This window comes from Punctularia strigosozonata (assembly GCF_000264995.1).
Source record: "Punctularia strigosozonata HHB-11173 SS5 unplaced genomic scaffold PUNSTscaffold_1, whole genome shotgun sequence".
NCBI classification, from domain to species: domain Eukaryota; kingdom Fungi; phylum Basidiomycota; class Agaricomycetes; order Corticiales; family Punctulariaceae; genus Punctularia; species Punctularia strigosozonata.
In genome coordinates this window covers 1,542,507-1,561,734 of record NW_006767433.1, presented here as the reverse complement: position 1 = coordinate 1,561,734, position 19,228 = coordinate 1,542,507, and the positions used below count along the sequence as shown (strand labels likewise).

The window sequence follows — 19,228 nt, the reverse complement described above, 5'->3', positions numbered from 1 at the left end:
TTTTTGTTGATCTTTGCAGTATATCCGCCGCTGATGTCTTCCCGCGACGGCGTCCTCGCCGACTTTGCCGCCCTTCGTGATGAGCTAGACGACCATAACGACAGGAGGGAGCGCATCATCAAGGTCCGCATCCTCGGCCGCCGTTCACGGGCGTCAATTGCTCCAACTCTAGCTGCCGTGGTGTCTTGCGATATATCCGACAGGCGAGCCGGGACATTACCAACGCGTCGAAGAGAACAATTTTTCTGCTCCATCGCCTTGTGACGGAGGACGTGGCCGAGGGTGCTTCACCCACCAAGAGGGCTGCGGATGGTGCCAAGGACAAGTTGGCCGACATCCAGCGCTTGTTCGCAGGCCTACGTGAAGATCTCCAAAACGAGCGTTTCTGGCGGTACAAGCAAAATATCTCTGGCGGTCTACAGGAATACATAGAGGCCCTCAGCCTGGCCCATTATTTCGAGCATGGCAACCTAATTCCCTATGAGACCGTCCAAAAGACTCTGACAGGCGAAGATGGCATTATGGTCAGTCCGACAAGTGGAAGATAGTCAGAACAGTCCTGTTTGACGTTACTCTGCAGTACTTGCCTTTGCCTGTGGATGACTACCTGCTAGGAATATCGGATCTGACGGGAGAACTCATGCGCTATGCCGTCTCCGCCATCTCCCGGAAAAGTGGTCGCGCGAAAGCTTCGGAAGTCTGCGGTTTCGTAAGGAACATCAAAGCAGGTCCGTCGGTCGGCGCTCCGTCTCCCTTGCCAAAAGGCACGAGCCCGCTAACCCAGTATGGCAGATTTTGAGGGTTTCACCCCGCACATCCGAGAGCTGCGCAAGAAGCAGCGAGTCACCGCGAGTTCATTGCAAAAGATAGAGGATGGTCAGCCCGCTTCTCTTCTCCCGTCCCTAGCGCGCGGTCCCTCTGACATGCGTCACTACGGTTCAGCCGCCTACGCGATCACGGTACGCACCGCCGAATATGATCTTCCGCAGGAAATGCTCGACGAGATTGTCTCGCAATGTATCTCGGATGTGGGAGGCTCCGCCGCACAGGCGGCAGGACTATATGCAGATCGACGACGACTATTGACGCGCGCATCCTTAGACGTTCACAGCGCTCTCATCTCCGACCCACCATCCATCGTTCACAGTGCAAATTGATATTGCCATTGAATGCGTGAATCATCGGGTTCGTACATAGTGTGTGAAATGACGCGACGTGAAGGAATACAAATCGTAATGAACAACATTTCGAGACGTGAATGAGGTACAACAACACGGATAGCAATGACAACTGAGAAGATGACGAGGAAAAAATCGAAGCCCATCGTTGTGCGGGATACCCTCCAGTGGCACCGCCTTTTCCAACCTCTATGCAAGCCAGAGGAGTTGACTCGCGTTGGCAGGGAAAATCATGCATCCTGTTTGAGGTGCACACTGAATCTTCCGCTGTCCGCGCTCGGGAACCTGACAATCCAGATGCCTTCGTCGATCTCCTCGTTCTCGCCCATCTCAACTGGTTTGCCATTGAGCTTGAAGCTGAGATACACCAAGGGCACGGACGCCCAGCGCAACTGGCTGTGGCCGGGTGCGGAACGTATGGCAAGCACCACCTCGCCCTTGACGTCGAAGCTGATCGCCGCGGAAACGGACGCGGAAACGGCGCGACTGATGGGTTTCGGAAGGACTGGAGTGGAGGAACGACGGATGGATATGATCCGCGGCCGTGGCGTGTACTCGGGCTGCTCTGTAGCCTCGGGCTGCTCGACCTCGGGCTCCCGCACCGGCTCCGGCTCGGATTCTTGATCTTCAGTTTCTTCTACCACGGTGTCCAACGACAACGACGGAGGCAAGGTTTCCTCCACTTCTTCCACCTCCGCCTGTTGAATCGGCTCGGCACGGGTGGTGGTGGTCACTCTGCGCGACGATCCGAACTGAAGGGATGCCAACAATCTCCCTGCCGAACGGCTGGGACCGAAGATCTGGTAGAAGAGGGCCCTGAAGAAACGTGTGGTCATGCCGAAGAAGAAGAACATGAAGTACCGCACGCAGTCGCGGGAGTACTGCCGGCGGGCGAGCTCGGTATCCTTGCGAGGACGCAGTGAAGCAGACGAGGCCTCGACCGATGTCTCATCCTCCTCGATGGACGGCGTCTCCTCCATCTGGACCGGCTCGGGTTCAGGTGCAGCTGGAGCAAGCATCTCGTTTACAGCGGCTGTCAAGGAAATCGGTTCAACGCGCTCTAGGATGTCGGAGTCGTAGGAAGCAAGGTTGGTCATAGTCAGGGGCGGAGTCAAAGGTGGAGAGGGAAGAGTCGCGATGGGGTCGACCGTGGGCTCCTCGACCTGCTCGTGAGGGGTGAGGAGTGCGATCTGAGGGCCGGCAGAACCGTTCGGCTCGATGCCATAGACGGACGCAACAACGAACTCGCCCCCCGCTAGGATGGTGATAGTGGAATCCATGGCAGAGGCGTCGACGTATTTGGCACTGGGAAGGGAGTCCGAATAGAACATGATACCGGCGTGCACATCGTCTTTGAGCGCGCCCGCGATGGTGCGCACTGGGAGGGAAACCTTCCCGTTCGACATCGAGAGAGGTACGAGGGAGACACGAACTGGGGCTTGTTCGTCGACGGAGGCGAGGAGGAGATCCCCCGATGCAGATACTGCAAGCTTTCGGAAGGCGCCCCCGAAGCGACTGGAAAGGTATTCTTCGAAGAAGGCGCCATGCCCAGGTGTACCCAATCGCACGGACACCGCGCTGGCGGGCGCGACGATGATGCTTCCAGAGGGTGAGACCGACACTGTGCCTTCAGCTGCGAAAGAAAATGCCAGCGCTAGAGGCTGGGGCTTGATGATCCAGTGCGCAGGAGCGCGAGGCAAGCAGAGCAAAATATCCGCCTGCGTCTTGGCACCGGGGGTGTATCGGTGGGCACCACTGAGCAAGGTATGAATCAGCATATGACCAGCGCGTTCTGGCCGGTAGAAATTTCACCTTTTGCCGAAGGTCCAATAGGACCATTCGAGCTCGCGAGAGAGCCGCCCGACCTCGACAGTCCCATCGGCCTTCTCTTCGCCGGTATGAGTGAGGCTGCCATCGGAACGCTTGACCCAACCGTCGCCCAAGATGAAACGAGGGTCTTTGCGCTCGACGAGGATCGTTCCATTACGACCAAACTGACCGAGCCATCGCACTTCTCCAGATGGCCACCTGAGACGGTAGGTGTACGAGAATCGCGCTGGCCGATCGGTCGCGAGCCAGTCGGGGAGGCGCATATCGTATTCGAGCTGCAACGAACTATTGTCCGTCGACGCCGGCTTTCTTGGAGAATCTAGCGAGAAAGTTAATTCCGCCTTATTCGTCGTGTCGTCCGCAGCGGGGGCGTTAAATGCAATCGCGCCCCATTCGCCCGCTCCCCGGCTGCGATGAGGGATGTCCGTCCACATCTCCAGCCTCGCACCAGCCCTGATGGCCTGTGCATACTCGTCCTGCGAGTCGTAGGAGGCCGTGAACGCGAGCCGAACGGAAGGCTGGTCAACGCCGATGGCGACCAGCGTCGTCGCATCCAACCCGGGCGTGCATGAGAGGACCATAGCACTACTGTTCTAGCAGAGCGTAGGAGAGGTAGCGCCCTGGAAAGCGCTCTCTGCTTGCTGGCCGAGATATATAGTCGCTATCTGCGGCCGCGGGAGCACGAAGTGGATCTCAGAGATGGAGCCGGGGTCGAGCCAGCCTCGAGGCACGAGACCTATGTTCGTGTAGCACTGCGTGTCACTATCAAACTTCATACAGAAGCCGATTTCCCAGCAAATGTCTCAGATGCAGCGATAGAACACGAGTTATGTAAAAGCTTAAGCATATGTGGTCGCCTCATTGCAGGCGTGCACGCGATAGTTGGAGCCCAAGTTATGCACATCAGAGTTTTAGTATAAGCAGAACAATGCCTACAACGCGAGGCGCGTGAGAGGCCGACATGATTCATCCTCCCACTAGATGAACTCTGGCATGTCTCCGTGGCTGCCTCCGAGGCGCAATCGGGACCAGCTCCTCGACCTCCGGATCGTCATAATCCTCATCATCATCGTCATCGGGCACGATGAAGTCTGTCAGATCAAGGACGACTTGACCGCGGCGTGACAAACCGATCTTTGCTGCGGCCTCCTTCTTCGCCTTTTCTGCCGCTTCTCGAGCAGCAGCTTCCCTCTTCCACCTCCTGGATCACCGGGGCTGTGAGTCACGGCACGCCAACATGTGGAGGCAACGGAAGTGCGCACCGCTTCCTGAGACTCCATTGGGTATGTTTTGCACCGCCAGGTTTCCACTCATTCTGGCCAGTGGCGCCGAGGATCTGTACATACTTCTCAACGATGGAGTCCAGGGCGTAATTTGGAGACATCGGGGCCTTCTTCGACAGTGAGGCTCGGCAAATTGGGCATCTAGGCACACGTTTCTGAAAGGAGATTGGAACAACAACGGCAGAAAACCGTGCTTAAACACCCACCTCGCGTTGTATCCAGTCTAAGCCACACTCGCCGCACCAGCTATGCCCGCACGGAACGCCCAAATGAGCGGCGGCACTAGATGATCGATATAAGTCTGTGATGCAATGCCATAGTCGCAGAACATATGTACAATATATCGTAACATCTGGACATTAGTCAGAAGGATCGTTTCAGAGTATCGGAGATGCCTCACATAGAGCAAGTGAGTTCTTCCTCGAAAGAGTCTACTATTGTCTTCACTGGATCGGGTCGTGGTGAGCTGGGACGATCCTCAGCGTCGCCACGCTGATCGAGCAAGCACAATTGTGTGGCTTCGGGCTGCCAGCCTCTCGGTTGGATTTCACCATGCGTCGCCTTACAACTGGTTGCTTGAGAGCCATTATTAGCCGAACCAGACGCTGTTGGGGCGTCCAATCCAGGGATTGTTGACCAGTCTACGCCATCGAAGTTGTCATATGCATCGTACTCATCCTCTGAGTCAGCGCCAGTTGGCGGCATCTGTGGGCGTATGTACAGTATAGGACGATAAGACACCGGGGTAACGCGCCTTGAACTGACGTCAAGGAGTCACGTGCAAGAAGACAACCCTGTCACAGATTTTTCCTTCAGTAGTACTCAGGTAGTCTCATCGGCATCGCCCGCACGCTATCGTATACCGAGACCCTCTGACTTTGCAAGCATGTAGCAAATCCATCCTCGCTGGGCGCTGGAAATAAAATCTAAGTACTGACCAAGTACTACCTGTGGGTGTTCAATATTTGTCAAAAACCGACGCTCACTGGACGACGGACTCCCGCATCACGTGTGCCCCAAAGTCCACTTTGGGGCGGCGGACTCGGAGTTAGATCGACCGACAAGCGCAAAGGATGAGAGATCCAAAACATTCAGGCTTGTCCCCGTTCTTATCGACGCCAACAAGGCTTGGTGCATGACCCTTACCACCCTCTTGTTGTCTCGCTGAACGTAGACCATGCTCGCTCGTCGTTTCGCCGCGGAATCTGCGATCTCGCTCCGTCGCGCGCTTGCGACCCATGCCCCATCGGTTGTGTCCCCGGTCTCTGGGGTTACACGACATGACTGGTCCAAACAGGAGATACAGAAGATATATGACAGCCCCCTATTGGATCTGGTGTTCCGAGCTGCAACTGTGCACAGGCAGCACTTCGATCCGGGTCAAGTGCAGCTCTGCACACTCATGAACATCAAAAGTGCGTGTGGCGATCTCAATAGTGCATTGCCACGATCTTGACACGACTGCTTCGCTCGCCAGCTGGGGGATGTTCCGAAGACTGTGAGTGTTTTCCGATCGCGAAATAGCTCGATCAGCCTATCCCGCTTTCCGAATAGGCTCGTACTGCTCCCAATCTTCAAGATACTCTACAGCGACAAAGGCATCTAAGCTGGTCGACATTGAGCCGGTACTGGAAGCCGCGCGGAAGGCAAAAGAGAACGGCAGCACGCGGTTCTGCATGGGGGCTGCATGGCGGGATCTCGCGGGGCGAAAGCGCGGTTTCGAGCGAATTCTGACCATGGTCCGTGAAGTGCGCGGGATGGGCATGGAGGTCTGCACGACATTAGGCATGCTAAGTCCGGAGCAAGCGAAGATGCTCAAGGAAGCGTGCGTTTCTCTGCATCGCGGAACTTATGGGGTTGTTGACAACGTTCGGTAGCGGGTTGACGGCGTACAACCATAACTTGGACACTTCGCGCGAACACTACCCCAAGGTATGGGAGGTTCCGCAGATCGCTCGATCGCAATTTAACAGTTTCAGGTCATCACTACTCGTTCGTATGACGAGAGGTTGGACACCATTAGCGCCGTGCGGGAAGCCGGCATAAGCGTCTGCTCCGGAGGTATCCTTGGTCTCGGTGAATCCAACGAAGATCGAGTGGGCCTCATCTGGGAAGTGTCCAAGTGTGTCGAATTTGTCATTCTCGTTCATCTCCGTAGCTGACCACCCTCGGGTAGCATGCCCGAGCACCCCGAATCGTTCCCTGTCAATGTGAGTCACAGCCATCCATCCCGCGCCGTACGGGAGGCGTTATTTTTTGTCTTCGTATAGGCGCTTGTTCCAATCAAGGGTACACCCTTGGAGAATAACGAGGTGCGCAATACGTGAACGAACCGTCTCTGGGATTTGGGACTCACCTACCATATGCGTGCTTTAGCCGGTGGCATATCAAACCTTGCTGCGTACAATCGCGACCGCCCGCATAGTGCTCCCGACGACTATCATTCGCTTAGCTGCAGGCCGGCAGACGCTCTCAGAGAACGAACAAGCCATGTGCTTCATGGCTGGGGCCAACGCCGTCTTTACTGGTGAACAAATGCTCACAACCCCGTGCTCTCCATGGGATGAGGTACGTCTCGGATCTCCGATGTGAGCTCTTGGCGCGAACGTTGAGGGTGCGAATCCAGGATAAAGCGATGATGGCGCGTTGGGGTCTGGAAGGAATGCGCAGTTTCACATCGAAGAGGGTCTCCATGAAAGAAACGCGAGAGATACCGCATGATACGAGACCAACGACGGAGGAGGCTCGTTAGAGCTGTGCCTTCGGTGCTTTGTGCGAGCTGCGGGACGCCACTGACATTAGACAAGCGTACGCTATCAGAAGGCTCTGTGATATATACCGGCCAGCCTGTCGTTAACAGATTACCATTAGTTGCTAGATAAGATGTAGCTTTATAAAAAGGGCCGTATTTGATCACCGTGTGCTTGCCGGGCCGAATGCGGAAGGTGTGGCTGAAGACGTCGGTAGCCGAGCCGCGATCCGCTGCGCCTCCTTCAATTACCACGTCGCTCCCGCCCAACCGCGTCTTGGGGCGCGTATTGCCTGTATCGTCCATGATATGACTACAACAGGGCGATCCGAGTCCCAATGCAGAGCTCTCCCCCGCCATTTCACTGCATGCTCGTTGAAGCTCCCCGTCCGCGCTCATCTCGGAGCAAGCGGGCGCCGACGGTCGCGTTGCCTTATGGACTTGACCGTTTCGCGTCGGCGAGGGCTTGAACTTTACATGTGCGGCGGCGTCCTCGCTTGGGCGATAAGTCTACTTCAGGCCCCGACCTTGCGGATCCGCGTATGGAGCATCAATCGAAGTCCTCAGTTCAACGACAGATTCACCGGTAACCAACCCCTGCCTCAACTCTGCGTGGCGGGTCGGTCCCGGACTGGCGATGCACGCCCCGCAGCTGAGAGATCGTGAGTTAAGTCGTCGCACTACTCATTTCGTCGACGACAGGTGCCCTACGCGTTATGAGACCTCGGAGCTCGGGCTTCGATCTGATCTATGAGAGTATGCCCCCAATCGACCGTGGCCGCCCGCGCCGTCAGTAACCTGCTTGTTTTCAATGAACTCTGGTTATGCTTTTAAATACCCATGCATTGCAATGGAGGAGGTCCAGGCGCCGAGCGCATCCCCAGAGACACGCCTCCCAACGAACCCCAGGCCATTTCGATCCTCGTACTTGGTCGCATTGAGTCGAAAATTATACTCGCAGTCATGACCTCTTATCCTACTTCATACTCGCCGTCGTCCGTCGCATCGAGTGGGTCCGGCGGCTCTCACTCGAATGATAAGTGAGGTATTGTCCTTCGTATCGGGGCATCTTTGCTGACCGCTCAAGTAGATACTTAGCCGTCGCAGCTCAGGTGGTATTGTGCGTAAACTTGGTTCAGCTTTCTTTCCGCATTCATGACTGACGTTTCGTTCATTCAGGGCCGGTACTCAGTGCATCGTCGCGTACGCCTTTGTTCGGTACTTAGTGCCTCGTCGCCATATCTGAACTGGGTTCCTAATAGTCGTGTATCAATCACCAACTATCGAGGAGAAGCATTACTCGATTGCTTTGTGCAGCCCACGTGAGTCATGCAAATGCAGCTTTTGAACTACGTGCTGATCGTATCTTACATAGTCAACACATTACGGACTATCGCACGGCCCAGACCGGCTTACAGGCGGAGCACCTCTATGGTCCGCACGCCCTTCCTTTGAACCAGGTGAAAGCCTTGGTGGCTCAGAGGATCGCGGGCAAAATCATCATTGGACACAGCCTTTGGAACTTTCTGTCGGTACTGGAGCTCCCTCACCCGGCCATCAACACTCGCGATGTTGCGCTTTTCCTTCCTTTCCGGAGAACGCTACAGCGCCACAGCCTGGTCAGCCTCCCGACGCTGATGCATGGTCTGATGCGGCGTGAGATGTCCAGGCTACCCCAAGAGTACGAGCACCCAGTAAGTCGCCCCGATATGCAGTCTCAGACCTTGCGTCATAATGCGCTTCTCCCAGCTGGAGCAAGCGCGAGCAGCGCTCGATCTATTTCGTTCCTCGCAGACAGTCTGGGAGACTTCCGTCTCATCGGGCGCCTGGCCTTGTGCTCTCCCGCCATCGGCATACGCTAGGTTCTTCACCTGATCGCTAGCACGAACATGAGCAAAAGCTAGGATGGCTTCCTTACGTCTAAAGTCTTGGGGATACACTTCCTGCTCCACTACTTTGTCATTGATAACTCCTATAGTCTCGTGATAATTGCGTTTTTCCCTGATGTTTTCTTGGTTGCATTGTATCCTTCGCCTTTCTAAAGCAGATAAGGCATAGCAATGTGAATAGATCTAGCCTTAAGACTGATGGATTGGTGCACACGCTCGAATGAACCTAGGCATAGTGGAGCATACGCAACCACGAAGCATGACAGCATTTGCTCTTCATCACTCACTCTCTCATAACTAACGATTAGATAAGGCGGACTCTACAGGTCAGATCATAGTAATGAACTTCCGGCTGCCCGTGTCCGGCAAGACCGGCCGACGGGCTAGCCGAACTTCAAGGGGAGTGCTCTTGCCTAAAAGTAGTTGAAACCATCGCGCATACACGTTCCAATGATCCATTTTCAATCGAAGCGATGAAACAGAGGAGCAAACGGCACCCAAGTAGAGACTGTACCTCGTTCTTGAGATAGCGGAGCCAAAGTAGCCATCGGAATTTACTGATTTATATATGCGGCGTGAACAAAGTGTAACCGGGCTGAGCAATTTCCCAAATAAACAGGTTGCAAGCCAAAGATGCAGTGGGAGCGATGACACAACACACTCCCGTTCCACCGAAACACTGCTCCACCAGCGCCATCAGTAATCTCGAAGCCTGCAGCTGAACCTCACTTCCTTCTAAGCTGATAACGAAGTTGTCGGGCTGACCTTGAGTCTAGACTGTTAGCAGCCGCGGTAAGTAAGTGTCCTTGCGGAGAGGAAAGGAACGTGGTCCATATTCGCATCTTGTGGCTTCACGCCGCAGCCCGCGTGATTCGCGGGGCGGGCCTTCTTGCCATGGACGCCGGCACACTATTGTAGCGCGCCATAGAATGTCCAGGCGTGATGCCCTGGACTCGGCATGCCTCATGGCTACTGCCGCACACGAATGGTATCAATGAACGGGCAGGAGGAGCTGGAAGTCAAATCACGGAGCTTCCTGTGTTGGAGTGACGTAGCGCCCCGACGACGACGCATAGCCGACTTAGTTCAGAGATCAGCTTTGTGTGAGCATTATGATGCCCATTAGACTTGTTGGATCGAGCAACAGCGACTCAGTATCGAAACGTCGGACAGGACCGGCAGGACACGCATGCGGATGGTTCACGTTAAACCTTGAAGGGGCGGCGATCGCTTCCGGAAGAGGAAGTAGTATTGGAGGTTTCGCACGATAACATGCGGGCGTTCGCACGCATTGCGCTCCCTCGAAAGAAAGTCGTGACGTCAGCGGGGAGCGAACTGAATGGCTGTCAGTAATGCGGCATAAATGTTACAGCCCCCAAACCAGCCTATAAAGACCCTTCTAGTGCGTTACGAGGTGGTCATCAAGAATATCTCTCAGCCCTCCGCCTCCTCCCCACAAAACCACTGCCTTCTCGTCGCCGCTGACCGCGATGGTTGCTCAATCCGTCAACATCCAAAAGCAACGTTACGCCCACGAGCTTGCGGAATATACCATGAAGCAGTACGACATGGCGCGCAGGTCCGCCGAGCAAGGACGCCCGCCGAGCGCATCCGTACCTGAAGAACAGATTAAGTCTCCCAATGGTCGCGACGGTCAGTGCGACGTGTTCATCGGCTCATTTTGATCACTTGCTGACTGCCGGAAAGGAGTACAGGCAGTAGATTACGGTCGCTCGCGAAGACGGTGAAATGGCGAGTGAAGCCCTCACAATCCGAATGAACTAAAGGATATTGGCTCCGCATCGTAAGTTCTGCAATCGCCTGCTTGGAGAATCATTGACGACGGTGCGTCTGTGACTCAGGAAATAGGATTCTTTCGGGACAACGCTACGCGCTATATGCGATGGCCGCCATGACTTATCACGCGAACCACGACACCGCGCCTTGCAGATTGACCCTGTAGCATATACTAACCTGGAACTATCGCAACATGTAACAATAGAGTGCATTGATAACTGACTACTTATCTCATCGTTTTGGAGTTACCCTTCGTCTTCAGCTCCAAATCGCGACTGTCGTCACTATCTTCTCAAATGGCTCCGGAAAGTTACAGTGCATATGAATTACACACGCTAAGTTTCCGGTGTACAGCTGTGGAGTTCCCGCAATGATGCTGATACATTCGGTCGCGGGGATGTTTCTCTGCATCCGCTACAGACGAGGGTTAGCCTGATAGTCTCCAACAGGCTTTCGGACCATGCCATGCCGGTGATATTCATGCGAAGAAAATATCCGATTTGAGACATCGCCATTCGCATTCGGGTTCTATCAGAGAGGTTCTTAGCCTTGGCTCGGATCCGTCAGAGAGCGGTCACCCCGTCTTCGCGCGGAGGGGGATAGTTGAGAAGCCCGAGAGTCGTCCACAGATGACCCCGTAGAAGCAACGTTCGCAATTCCAAGAGGAAGGGCGTCTTCTCCTCGTGACTGACTGACGCTGGCGTCACCGGCAACCAATCCAAGCGCAGGATAACGGAGTGCGGTGGGAGTGTAAGAGCCACCATCCCGCATCACAGTAGACACATGCATCCAATCACAGACTCCGACCACGCAGTCCGGGTTTCTAGGGTTGCATTTCCCTCTGCGAGGCTGTGAGCGGCGGAGACGTTTGCGTCCATGTCACCCAGTCCGCGCTTCTCTATGACGTCGCGGTTGCTTTTTCGGAGGTGTTAGTATTGAATCTGAGATATATGAAGAAGAGTGTACACACTAACAGGCTTAGGGTAATGACATATGGTGTGCGCACATTCGAATGCGGGGTGACGCGTAGGGCCCTGCGGACGCCAGGTACTCATTGACCGGTCGTGCAGACACGGACTGAACGACAATGCAAGTGATAAGAGGCTTCCGGGCGATTTACGAGACTCGAACGTTGTCCTGGGCAATGAGGCTGTGAGCGAGCGCGAGAAGTCGTCGGAGATTGTCGGCGCGACCATGTCGATGCACAGCAGACGCAGATATATACCAGCTGCAGATATAAGCGCATCTTGGGCGGTTGGTTGCAGTTTGTTATTCACGAAAGGAGTTGGAAACGAGTCGTTGTCCTGATAGCACAGCCCGCCTGTCAGTGTCATCATGCAGCGGGCTGCTCAAGCTCAGATAGAAGGCACATGACGATATATAAGGATGCCATTCTCGGCAAGTCGATTGCGTTATGCGTGTACAGTATGTAGACAATGAAGCAAGTAGTACGGAGACAACACGAAGAGCCGGGGGTTACTTCAGCAAAAAGGGGTTAGGATTAACAACAACAGACCATGTACACTAAAGCCCAGGAATCAGGAGTCGAGTTCGTGAGATTGCTACACATTCGATGCGTTGGATTGGATTGGAATTGCGAAACAGCCAGTGAAGAATGCGTTGAAGGAAATGCCGACGAAGGGAATTGCGTAGTGGAAACAGAATGATGCATGCAATGCAGATCGGGTGGAGGAAACCCGGTATTAAATGAGGTACGGTGCCGTATATGCGTTGTGGGGTTTTCGTGAAGGACGTCGAGGGGTTTAGTTGAGGATCCTGTAAGGTCGGACGTCGCGGATCAGGATTATACGGCACTAGGGTAACGAATGTGGGAGATCGTTGCGATGGATCGCGGTCGTTGTAGCGCTTCATGCGCGGATGGCGCGCCAGCTGGCCGAAGCGCTGGAGCCGGTCTTGCGGTGCGACGAAGCGGCGGGCTTCGCGCCGAGCATGACGCCACCCGTGAGAACCGTGGTCTTGCCGCCGTCGTAAGGGGTGACCTCCTTCCTGGTCGAGTCGATGAAGACGCGCTGCTGGCGAGCGCGCTCGCGACGGCTTTGCTTGGAGCCGGCGGTCGAGGACGAGGAAGCGGACGAAACGGTGGTGTCCGAGTCGTACGAATCGGTCGACATGAAGGAGAAGCCGGAGCTCGACATCGAGGAGGACGAACTGGAGCGCGAGTGGGTGGACACGGTGGAGATCGCGGGTGAGACGGCGTTGCGGCGGGCAGGGACGTGGACGTTGAGGCTCAGGGTGGGAGGGAAGCGGTCGACGGTGGGGGTCTTGAACGTCGGCTCATGGACCTCCTGAGCGATGCGGGCGAAAAGCTCGTTCTCCTCGTCCTCATCGTGCTGGAGCAGCTGCTGGGCGAATGTCCTAGAGCGGAGCGCAGCGTGGGCGTCGAGGTTGGCACGGAGTCTGGCCTCAGCGGCGGCTTTCTGCGCCTGCAGCTTCTGCTCGGCATCGACCTCCTCCGACCACACGGTGAAGAACTTGGTGGCGGCACCCTGGGCACCCGCGAAACGAACTGAGACGCAGCCGGGGTCCACGAAGAGATCGAACTCGACGCCGCCGAGGGCGGCGATCCAGTCCGACCACTTGACGTTCGCGGACATGCAGGCGTTGTGGATGGGGCGTGGAGGCAGTGCGTTCGGGGAGAGGGTGAAGCAGCGACGGCCCGATCCCCGGAGCGGTTCGGTGGGGACCCAGGAAGGTGCGTAATGCGCCATCAGATTGGCCTCGAGGACGAGCTGCAGGCGGGCGATGGAAGCCTGGGAGTAGCTTGCGGCCAGACCGCGGGTGAGGTAAGAGATCGCGTGCGCGACGGTGACGGAGAGCGAAGTAGAGGGCGAGGCCATTGCGATGATCAGGGAGTCGAGAATGAGAGTGATTCGGTTGGTCGAATGCAGAAGGAAAAGTTATGGAACTGGCTGATAGTGGGATCGACCTGCGATGGGCTGGTGCGGGATTAACTTGCTCGCGGAAAGATTATGGGCGGTGCGTATGGGCAATCGTCGGGAACGCTGGACTCGTGTGCGTTGGGTGCGTAGCAAAGGGAGGGACTCCTCGAGGATAACGAAGGTCTAGCAGAAAAGTTTGCTTGTCAGCTCTGCGGTTTATGTAGTGCCGGCCGGTGAGGCTGAGAGCAGTCTTACCTAACGAGCTGCGCGGGGCGGGACAAGGACGGATCAAAGAATAGGCGGAAGGACAGGAGTCAACAGCAGTCAGATCGAGGAGTCAGGATCGGCAGACTGGGCAGTGATCCTCACCTAGCAAGATTAATGGGGGATAGATAAATGTATTAGAACGGCAGCGGAGGAAATGAATCCTGGGGTGAGGGATCCATAGTCACCGACGACCTAGTTCTTATACATCTGTGGGAGGGAAGCGGCCGATGGCCGAGACAATGCACCCGCGCCCGGCGTATAGGCCACGCAACAGGACAACAAAAGCAAGACAGACGAAGCGACGCCGGCTGGCTCGAACACAAAGAGACCCCGTCCAAAACCGGAAGCGGCAACGGCCGGTTCCCTCGTAAACACAATACTCTTCATATTGTTGTTCTCGATTCGGCCTCCAACCCCGCCCACGAAGCCCGGCCTACGACATTCGAACCCGTCAATTGCAAATAATACAACTCTACTCGGACAAGGTCGTTCTGATGCTGCAGCCCACAACACAATAGCCACCTTCCCAGGTCTATCCTGCAATATTGAGGGCTCTGGCGACATCAGCGTACGTGGTACCGGATCTGCGGTGAAACACCGAATTGGTCCCCTTCGCGTCCACAAACAACAAGGACGTGGTCGCCAAGTGTCCGCTCTGGCCCTCCCTCAGCCACAGCTTCGACGAGGCCGAGAGGGGCGTCCTTCAGGATCAGGTACGGAAGTAAACCCTGGTAGCCGACGAACGTATATAATTGTACAAGCCCGTACATGCTTGCTTGTGCGCGTCCATCGACACCTGCGATATCGCTGGCCAGAGTATCCACACTGTTCTCAGGCTGACGACCGACATTCGGCGACGGATGCCCTTGGCTGCGGCCACAGTACAGTAACATGCACAGCGCGGTCAAGGCGAACACAGCGTCTGAACGTCCTGAGCCGTCGCTCGAAGGTACCTTGAACCGCCTCTCCGCGGAATAGCAGTCGGCGCAGGCAGCCCTATAGCAGGACCATCATATTTCCCAGCAATAGGGGCTTGGAGGAGTCAGGCGAAGACTCCGGAACCTGCATCGCTCATTCTAGCACAGCAAACCGGGCAAACCGGGACCGCTTCCTGGTAGCTGCTGAGAGGCGACCCAGATTGCGAACATCCGCGCCCTCGGCGCGTGATCATCCATCGTCGTCAATCGATATCGTTCGAAGCACCTCGAGGAGATGAGAGCAAGTCTCATCCTGACGAGAACTTGAGACACAGTGAAACGCTTCCGCTAAGACATACGATCCCAGTAGTACGAGTATAATGATGCAAGCCAAGCTGGGATCGATGTTGCTCAAGATGTCATTCATGATCGTGTGACTGGGAAGTATTGCACAATTGACTGTCTTGCTCGGACAAAAGCCTTGTTCTATCCATGAAATATGCTGGCACAGGAGGTCCGTCAAGACGTTGCAGACGAGTACGACCGTCCCAGGGTTGTATGTCACCAAGCATCGTCAGGTAAAGGCGAGGAAAAATCACTACAGATTTATCGCAAATGGTATCGCAAGAGTCAGAGTATAGTTCACACGGTCCGCGTGGCACCCCCCAATATGGCTGAACCTTATTTTCAGTCATCACCGGTTCACCCTCACCCTCCTCCCTCTCAAAAAGCGGCCCCAGCGCCCATCTTCGTCAACCTTGCAAGTTAGTCGCGCTCACCGCAAATCACCATGGTGAGAATATGCTCGGGCGTGTTGCGCGCATCCGATAGAAAACTGATCGTGGGGGGAACACACAGACTCTCGCCGTCGACCTTTTGAATCCTTCCATCGAGGCCGAGAAGAGGAAGCACAAGCTCAAGCGTCTTGTGCAGTCGCCCAACTCGTACTTTATGGACGTCAAGTGCCCTGGTATGTCGACCCCCGTTCGAAAAAGCGCACGCCGCTGCGAGTCAGTACCATCGGGGAATTAATGTGCACATTATCACTCTTTTTAGGCTGCTTTGCCATCACCACCGTCTTCTCGCACGCCCAGACCGTCGTCATCTGCGGCTCGTGCGCCAGCGTGCTTTGCCAACCCACAGGCGGTAAGGCAAGATTGACCGAGGGTGCGTAATCCTCCTGCATCACGTTCGCGGGATCGGCACTGACCTATTGTATGCAGGCTGCAGCTTCCGCCGAAAGTCGTAAACTGCCTTTCCCTTGCTGTGTATCTTCATTTCCATCGCTGTCAGCACCGCACTGTCCTGGTTGTAGCACATTCGTCAATCTATCATTATCTCTCCAGCCGTGGGTGGATATGTGGTAGTTAGACTTTCCATCGCCACAAGCGTGAACTGTGCCCATGTCATGTAACCATGCATCCGAATCCATATGCATAAGTCGCTCTCTCTAACTATTGTCTGCTACGCTGAGCATGGTGTACGGGTATAGTATTAAGGTCAGTGTCCGAAAGTTCCTGGATAGTAGTACGTCAGCCTAGAGCTTGGCCAACGCACTATCCTTGCCATCTGGCTTCCTGACATCTGCTCTTACGACGCCCTCTTGAGACATGACGGCAATCAGCTTCCCGCCTTGCGTATACATCTGTGGGAGACTATCAGCGTGTACCTCATGACCTTTGACTTGACGGACGCACCCGACCGAAGGAAACTCCCCGCCCAGAGCCAGTCCGCGGAGATGCAATCACATAGAGTAGCCATTCGCCGCAGTCGAAGTGATCGCTGCAAAAGTGTCAATACGGCACAACCGGTCCGGCCATGCATGCACTTACTCGTAGAAGAATATAGAGTGGTCTAGGCTGGACTGGAGAGGTGGTACGCGTAAGAGATGTGAACATGCGACTTCGGCGCAGAGTAATACGGACCATCATGCTAACGGCATCCGGGCCTTTGCTGAATCTCTTGAGTCCTAGCGTACTCGAGGCCACGCCGATGCTGGTATAGTGCCAAATTGAGTGACAGGGCCGCGATCTCGTTCGGGAAATGGTCACTCACAAATGGAAGTCAGATATATAGCCAAGGATGCACTGTCCAATGGCAATGGTCAACGGTCGGAGAAGGCCAGACGAGCGTCCAATACCTTTTGAAACGGTGCTTCATGCGTTGGGATGTTCTTGGCACGCATCCAGTACATGTAGATCTTCGTCCCATCGCCCTGAGTGCGCACGTCCGCGAGCTTAATCGCCACTGGGCTTCGTTCTCGTTCCTGTGTCACCTTGCTGGTCAGGAAGCACGTACATCCTCCAAAAACGATGAAGATCCCACCGCTGCATAGTCAGCCCAAACTTGTTGATGTGCTTTGGACGTGGCGGGGTCTTTGGCTAACCTCCACATCCTGTCTTCCTCCAGCTCGCATGCGACGGGCGACGGGACATTAGGCGGCATGGGCCACTGATGAGAAGGCTGCCAGGGTTCCGGGCGTTGGAAGGAGCAGAGCAGCATGAAGATGACCTTGCCATTTTGGACTGCCTTGACAGAGCGAGTAACGTAGGACCTGCCTTCCCGCAGGCGCTCAACGTAGTAGAGAATGGGAACAGTCGTGGAGGCACTCAGTAGAAAGTAACACTTGAAAGATTCGGAATTAGTTCAAGGAGGACTTGTGTCGACTCGAGCCTACATGAAGAGACTGTCGATACCGTACGAAAGTGTCAACTCATCACTGCATAACATTTTGACAGAGAGCTCACATGTAGCGCGTATTCGGCAGACACGCATTGGGTTGCAGCTACCGTCGCTTGCGATATGACTTGGCCGCCGAAGACTCCTCTTGCACGGTAAGGAGTCCATAACGACGTCGAGCGGAACAGGCTGGTGTCCAGTTGTTCGACGTGGAGAGAGCTAGCGATGTCGCGCTGGTCCGATAGATTATGCGGCTCAGCCATCTGGATTCCTGGATGGAGTGTCTCGCTAGCCAAGAGCTATCCGGCACGCGTAGATCCTTTATATACCAAGCAGGTGAACCACCTCAGTGCCTATAAGCAATTATAGGGTTCTCCGAAACCGTTCGTAGTTGCAAGCCGGCAATACCGGCGCTCCGGGAACAACCAAGGAATGTAGCGCGTGATATCGTCATTCCACTGACGATCCACAGTTTCCGTTTCATTTACGACGTACACGCAAGTAGATGGTGAGCATGGTCGGTAACCAAAAACTAGAGTTCTTCCACATCAATCGTGAACCCGCACTCATGGCAAACCTGCACGCTTCGCCCGGCTTCCCTCCTTTCCACCCCGCTGAACACATGCTTATGCTCTTCATCTCGTCTCTTCTGCCATACGCCTTCACGCGTCCTCCGTCGCAGATCCTTCAGACTTTCCTCGAACTTCTTGTTCTTCTTTTTCTTTTTCTCTGCTGTACGCCGCTCCCACTCTGCGTCGAGGGCTTCTGGGGATCCCCACTTCTTCCAAGCGAAGTCCTCGACTTGACATCTTAGGAAGAGCATCATATTCGCATAAGTCGATTTATGAGGATTTGCTTTCAAGATGTGAGGCATCACATCTTCATCACGAAGTTCCGCTAAAGGACCCGGCATGAGCAATCGCCGGGCTGAGCATCGAGAAGAAGCACTTACCATCCGTCAGAAGGTAATCCTCTTTGCATTCGGTCTTGGTAAGTAAGCTATACTTTTCGGGTTTATCGTTCTTGCATTTGTTGCACACAAGACATCGAAGGACTTTGCGGTACGTCTGGTCAATGTCTATGGATCCGCATTCCTGACACGCCGGATTCTTGGAACGCTCAAGGAAAATGGCTATCGTCGCACTGTAAGTTGGGCGAGATACCCTACATATCCGTAAAGCGCTTACGAGGGTCTAGATTCTGCATGGCCCGTTCCCGCTCTCGTTGTTTCTCCTTCGCCCGCATATCTTCGTCCACTTCTTTATCATCCTCTATTAAGAACCCGCCCTGTGTGCTGTCAGCGCAGTGCCTCAGGGTCATGAAGGTGAAACTGGGTGACTTGCCTTCGAGTTCGCCATCTTTGACAGATCATAATCGAAGTACTTTCCCAAACGCGAATCCCGCTTCAACGGTCTAGATTTTGATGCACCGGGGGCAGTCGGTGATGTTGAGTTGGCTGGGACGACATCTAATGGTCGCTTGTGGTTTAGATTTGTCCGAGTAGACGAAGAAGACGACTCTTCCTGTTCTCTCTGTCTTTGCTTAGCTTTCGCTGTATTGGTTATTGCTATGCATGAGTAGGAGGTCATTCAGGGGTGCAGGTTGTAAGACGGACCTCGTAAACGGTTCAACTCAATCTGTTTAACCTGCTCTGGCGTGAGGTCTAATCTTGAATGCGCTTGTGACCGCGGAGTTGCAGGTCTCGCGATATCCGTCATGGCGAAGTGCGAGCAAGTGCG

The 19,228-nt window shown here is 54.9% G+C and overlaps 9 protein-coding genes across 9 annotated transcripts; 5 read left to right on the top strand and 4 right to left on the bottom strand.

The window, feature by feature from the left end:
• Window positions 1-33: 33 nt before the first annotated feature.
• PUNSTDRAFT_56819 (Translin) lies at window positions 34-1,157 on the top strand (the record flags this gene model as incomplete). Its single annotated transcript, XM_007378477.1, has 5 exons — window positions 34-123; window positions 204-524; window positions 581-728; window positions 793-876; window positions 943-1,157. 5 exons carry the CDS (start codon window positions 34-36, stop codon window positions 1,155-1,157), a joined length of 858 nt encoding a protein of 285 aa, XP_007378539.1.
• A 251-nt stretch (window positions 1,158-1,408) lies between these two features.
• Window positions 1,409-3,589, bottom strand: PUNSTDRAFT_109810 (uncharacterized protein; the record flags this gene model as incomplete). The annotated part of the gene is made up of 2 exons (XM_007378476.1): window positions 1,409-2,933; window positions 2,991-3,589. 2 exons carry the CDS (start codon window positions 3,587-3,589, stop codon window positions 1,409-1,411), a joined length of 2,124 nt encoding a protein of 707 aa, XP_007378538.1.
• A 303-nt stretch (window positions 3,590-3,892) lies between these two features.
• Window positions 3,893-4,996, bottom strand: PUNSTDRAFT_117342 (uncharacterized protein; the record flags this gene model as incomplete). Its single annotated transcript, XM_007378475.1, has 5 exons — window positions 3,893-4,209; window positions 4,271-4,446; window positions 4,498-4,573; window positions 4,629-4,643; window positions 4,692-4,996. 5 exons carry the CDS (start codon window positions 4,994-4,996, stop codon window positions 3,975-3,977), a joined length of 807 nt encoding a protein of 268 aa, XP_007378537.1. The 3' UTR covers window positions 3,893-3,974.
• A 410-nt stretch (window positions 4,997-5,406) lies between these two features.
• On the top strand, window positions 5,407-7,202 carry PUNSTDRAFT_123559 (biotin synthase). The gene is made up of 9 exons (XM_007378474.1): window positions 5,407-5,706; window positions 5,769-5,789; window positions 5,846-6,116; window positions 6,169-6,223; window positions 6,271-6,413; window positions 6,468-6,501; window positions 6,562-6,603; window positions 6,668-6,859; window positions 6,918-7,202. Exons 1-9 carry the CDS (start codon window positions 5,469-5,471, stop codon window positions 7,041-7,043), a joined length of 1,122 nt encoding a protein of 373 aa, XP_007378536.1. The 5' UTR covers window positions 5,407-5,468; the 3' UTR covers window positions 7,044-7,202.
• Window positions 7,203-8,195: 993 nt separating this feature from the next.
• PUNSTDRAFT_58305 (nucleotide-binding protein) lies at window positions 8,196-8,915 on the top strand (the record flags this gene model as incomplete). Its single annotated transcript, XM_007378473.1, has 3 exons — window positions 8,196-8,362; window positions 8,416-8,734; window positions 8,790-8,915. 3 exons carry the CDS (start codon window positions 8,196-8,198, stop codon window positions 8,913-8,915), a joined length of 612 nt encoding a protein of 203 aa, XP_007378535.1.
• A 1,504-nt stretch (window positions 8,916-10,419) lies between these two features.
• PUNSTDRAFT_129295 (uncharacterized protein) lies at window positions 10,420-10,709 on the top strand (the record flags this gene model as incomplete). Its single annotated transcript, XM_007378472.1, has 2 exons — window positions 10,420-10,582; window positions 10,645-10,709. The coding sequence occupies 2 exons, from the start codon at window positions 10,420-10,422 to the stop codon at window positions 10,707-10,709; spliced, it is 228 nt and encodes a 75-aa protein (XP_007378534.1).
• A 1,885-nt stretch (window positions 10,710-12,594) lies between these two features.
• PUNSTDRAFT_94796 (uncharacterized protein) lies at window positions 12,595-13,781 on the bottom strand (the record flags this gene model as incomplete). Its single annotated transcript, XM_007378471.1, has 2 exons — window positions 12,967-13,781; window positions 12,595-12,786 (listed from the first exon to the last, which is right to left on the bottom strand). The coding sequence occupies exons 1-2, from the start codon at window positions 13,582-13,584 to the stop codon at window positions 12,595-12,597; spliced, it is 810 nt and encodes a 269-aa protein (XP_007378533.1). The 5' UTR covers window positions 13,585-13,781.
• Window positions 13,782-15,536: 1,755 nt separating this feature from the next.
• On the top strand, window positions 15,537-16,261 carry PUNSTDRAFT_48557 (40S ribosomal protein S27). The gene is made up of 4 exons (XM_007378470.1): window positions 15,537-15,603; window positions 15,669-15,780; window positions 15,867-15,977; window positions 16,034-16,261. The coding sequence occupies exons 1-4, from the start codon at window positions 15,601-15,603 to the stop codon at window positions 16,057-16,059; spliced, it is 252 nt and encodes an 83-aa protein (XP_007378532.1). The 5' UTR covers window positions 15,537-15,600; the 3' UTR covers window positions 16,060-16,261.
• An 86-nt stretch (window positions 16,262-16,347) lies between these two features.
• Window positions 16,348-19,207, bottom strand: PUNSTDRAFT_109805 (uncharacterized protein; the record flags this gene model as incomplete). The annotated part of the gene is made up of 12 exons (XM_007378469.1): window positions 16,348-16,455; window positions 16,508-16,592; window positions 16,722-16,805; window positions 16,866-16,897; window positions 16,951-17,089; window positions 17,197-17,435; window positions 17,558-17,752; window positions 18,067-18,386; window positions 18,442-18,621; window positions 18,677-18,776; window positions 18,833-19,035; window positions 19,105-19,207. The coding sequence occupies 12 exons, from the start codon at window positions 19,205-19,207 to the stop codon at window positions 16,348-16,350; spliced, it is 1,788 nt and encodes a 595-aa protein (XP_007378531.1).
• Between the last annotated feature and the right edge of the window lie 21 nt (window positions 19,208-19,228).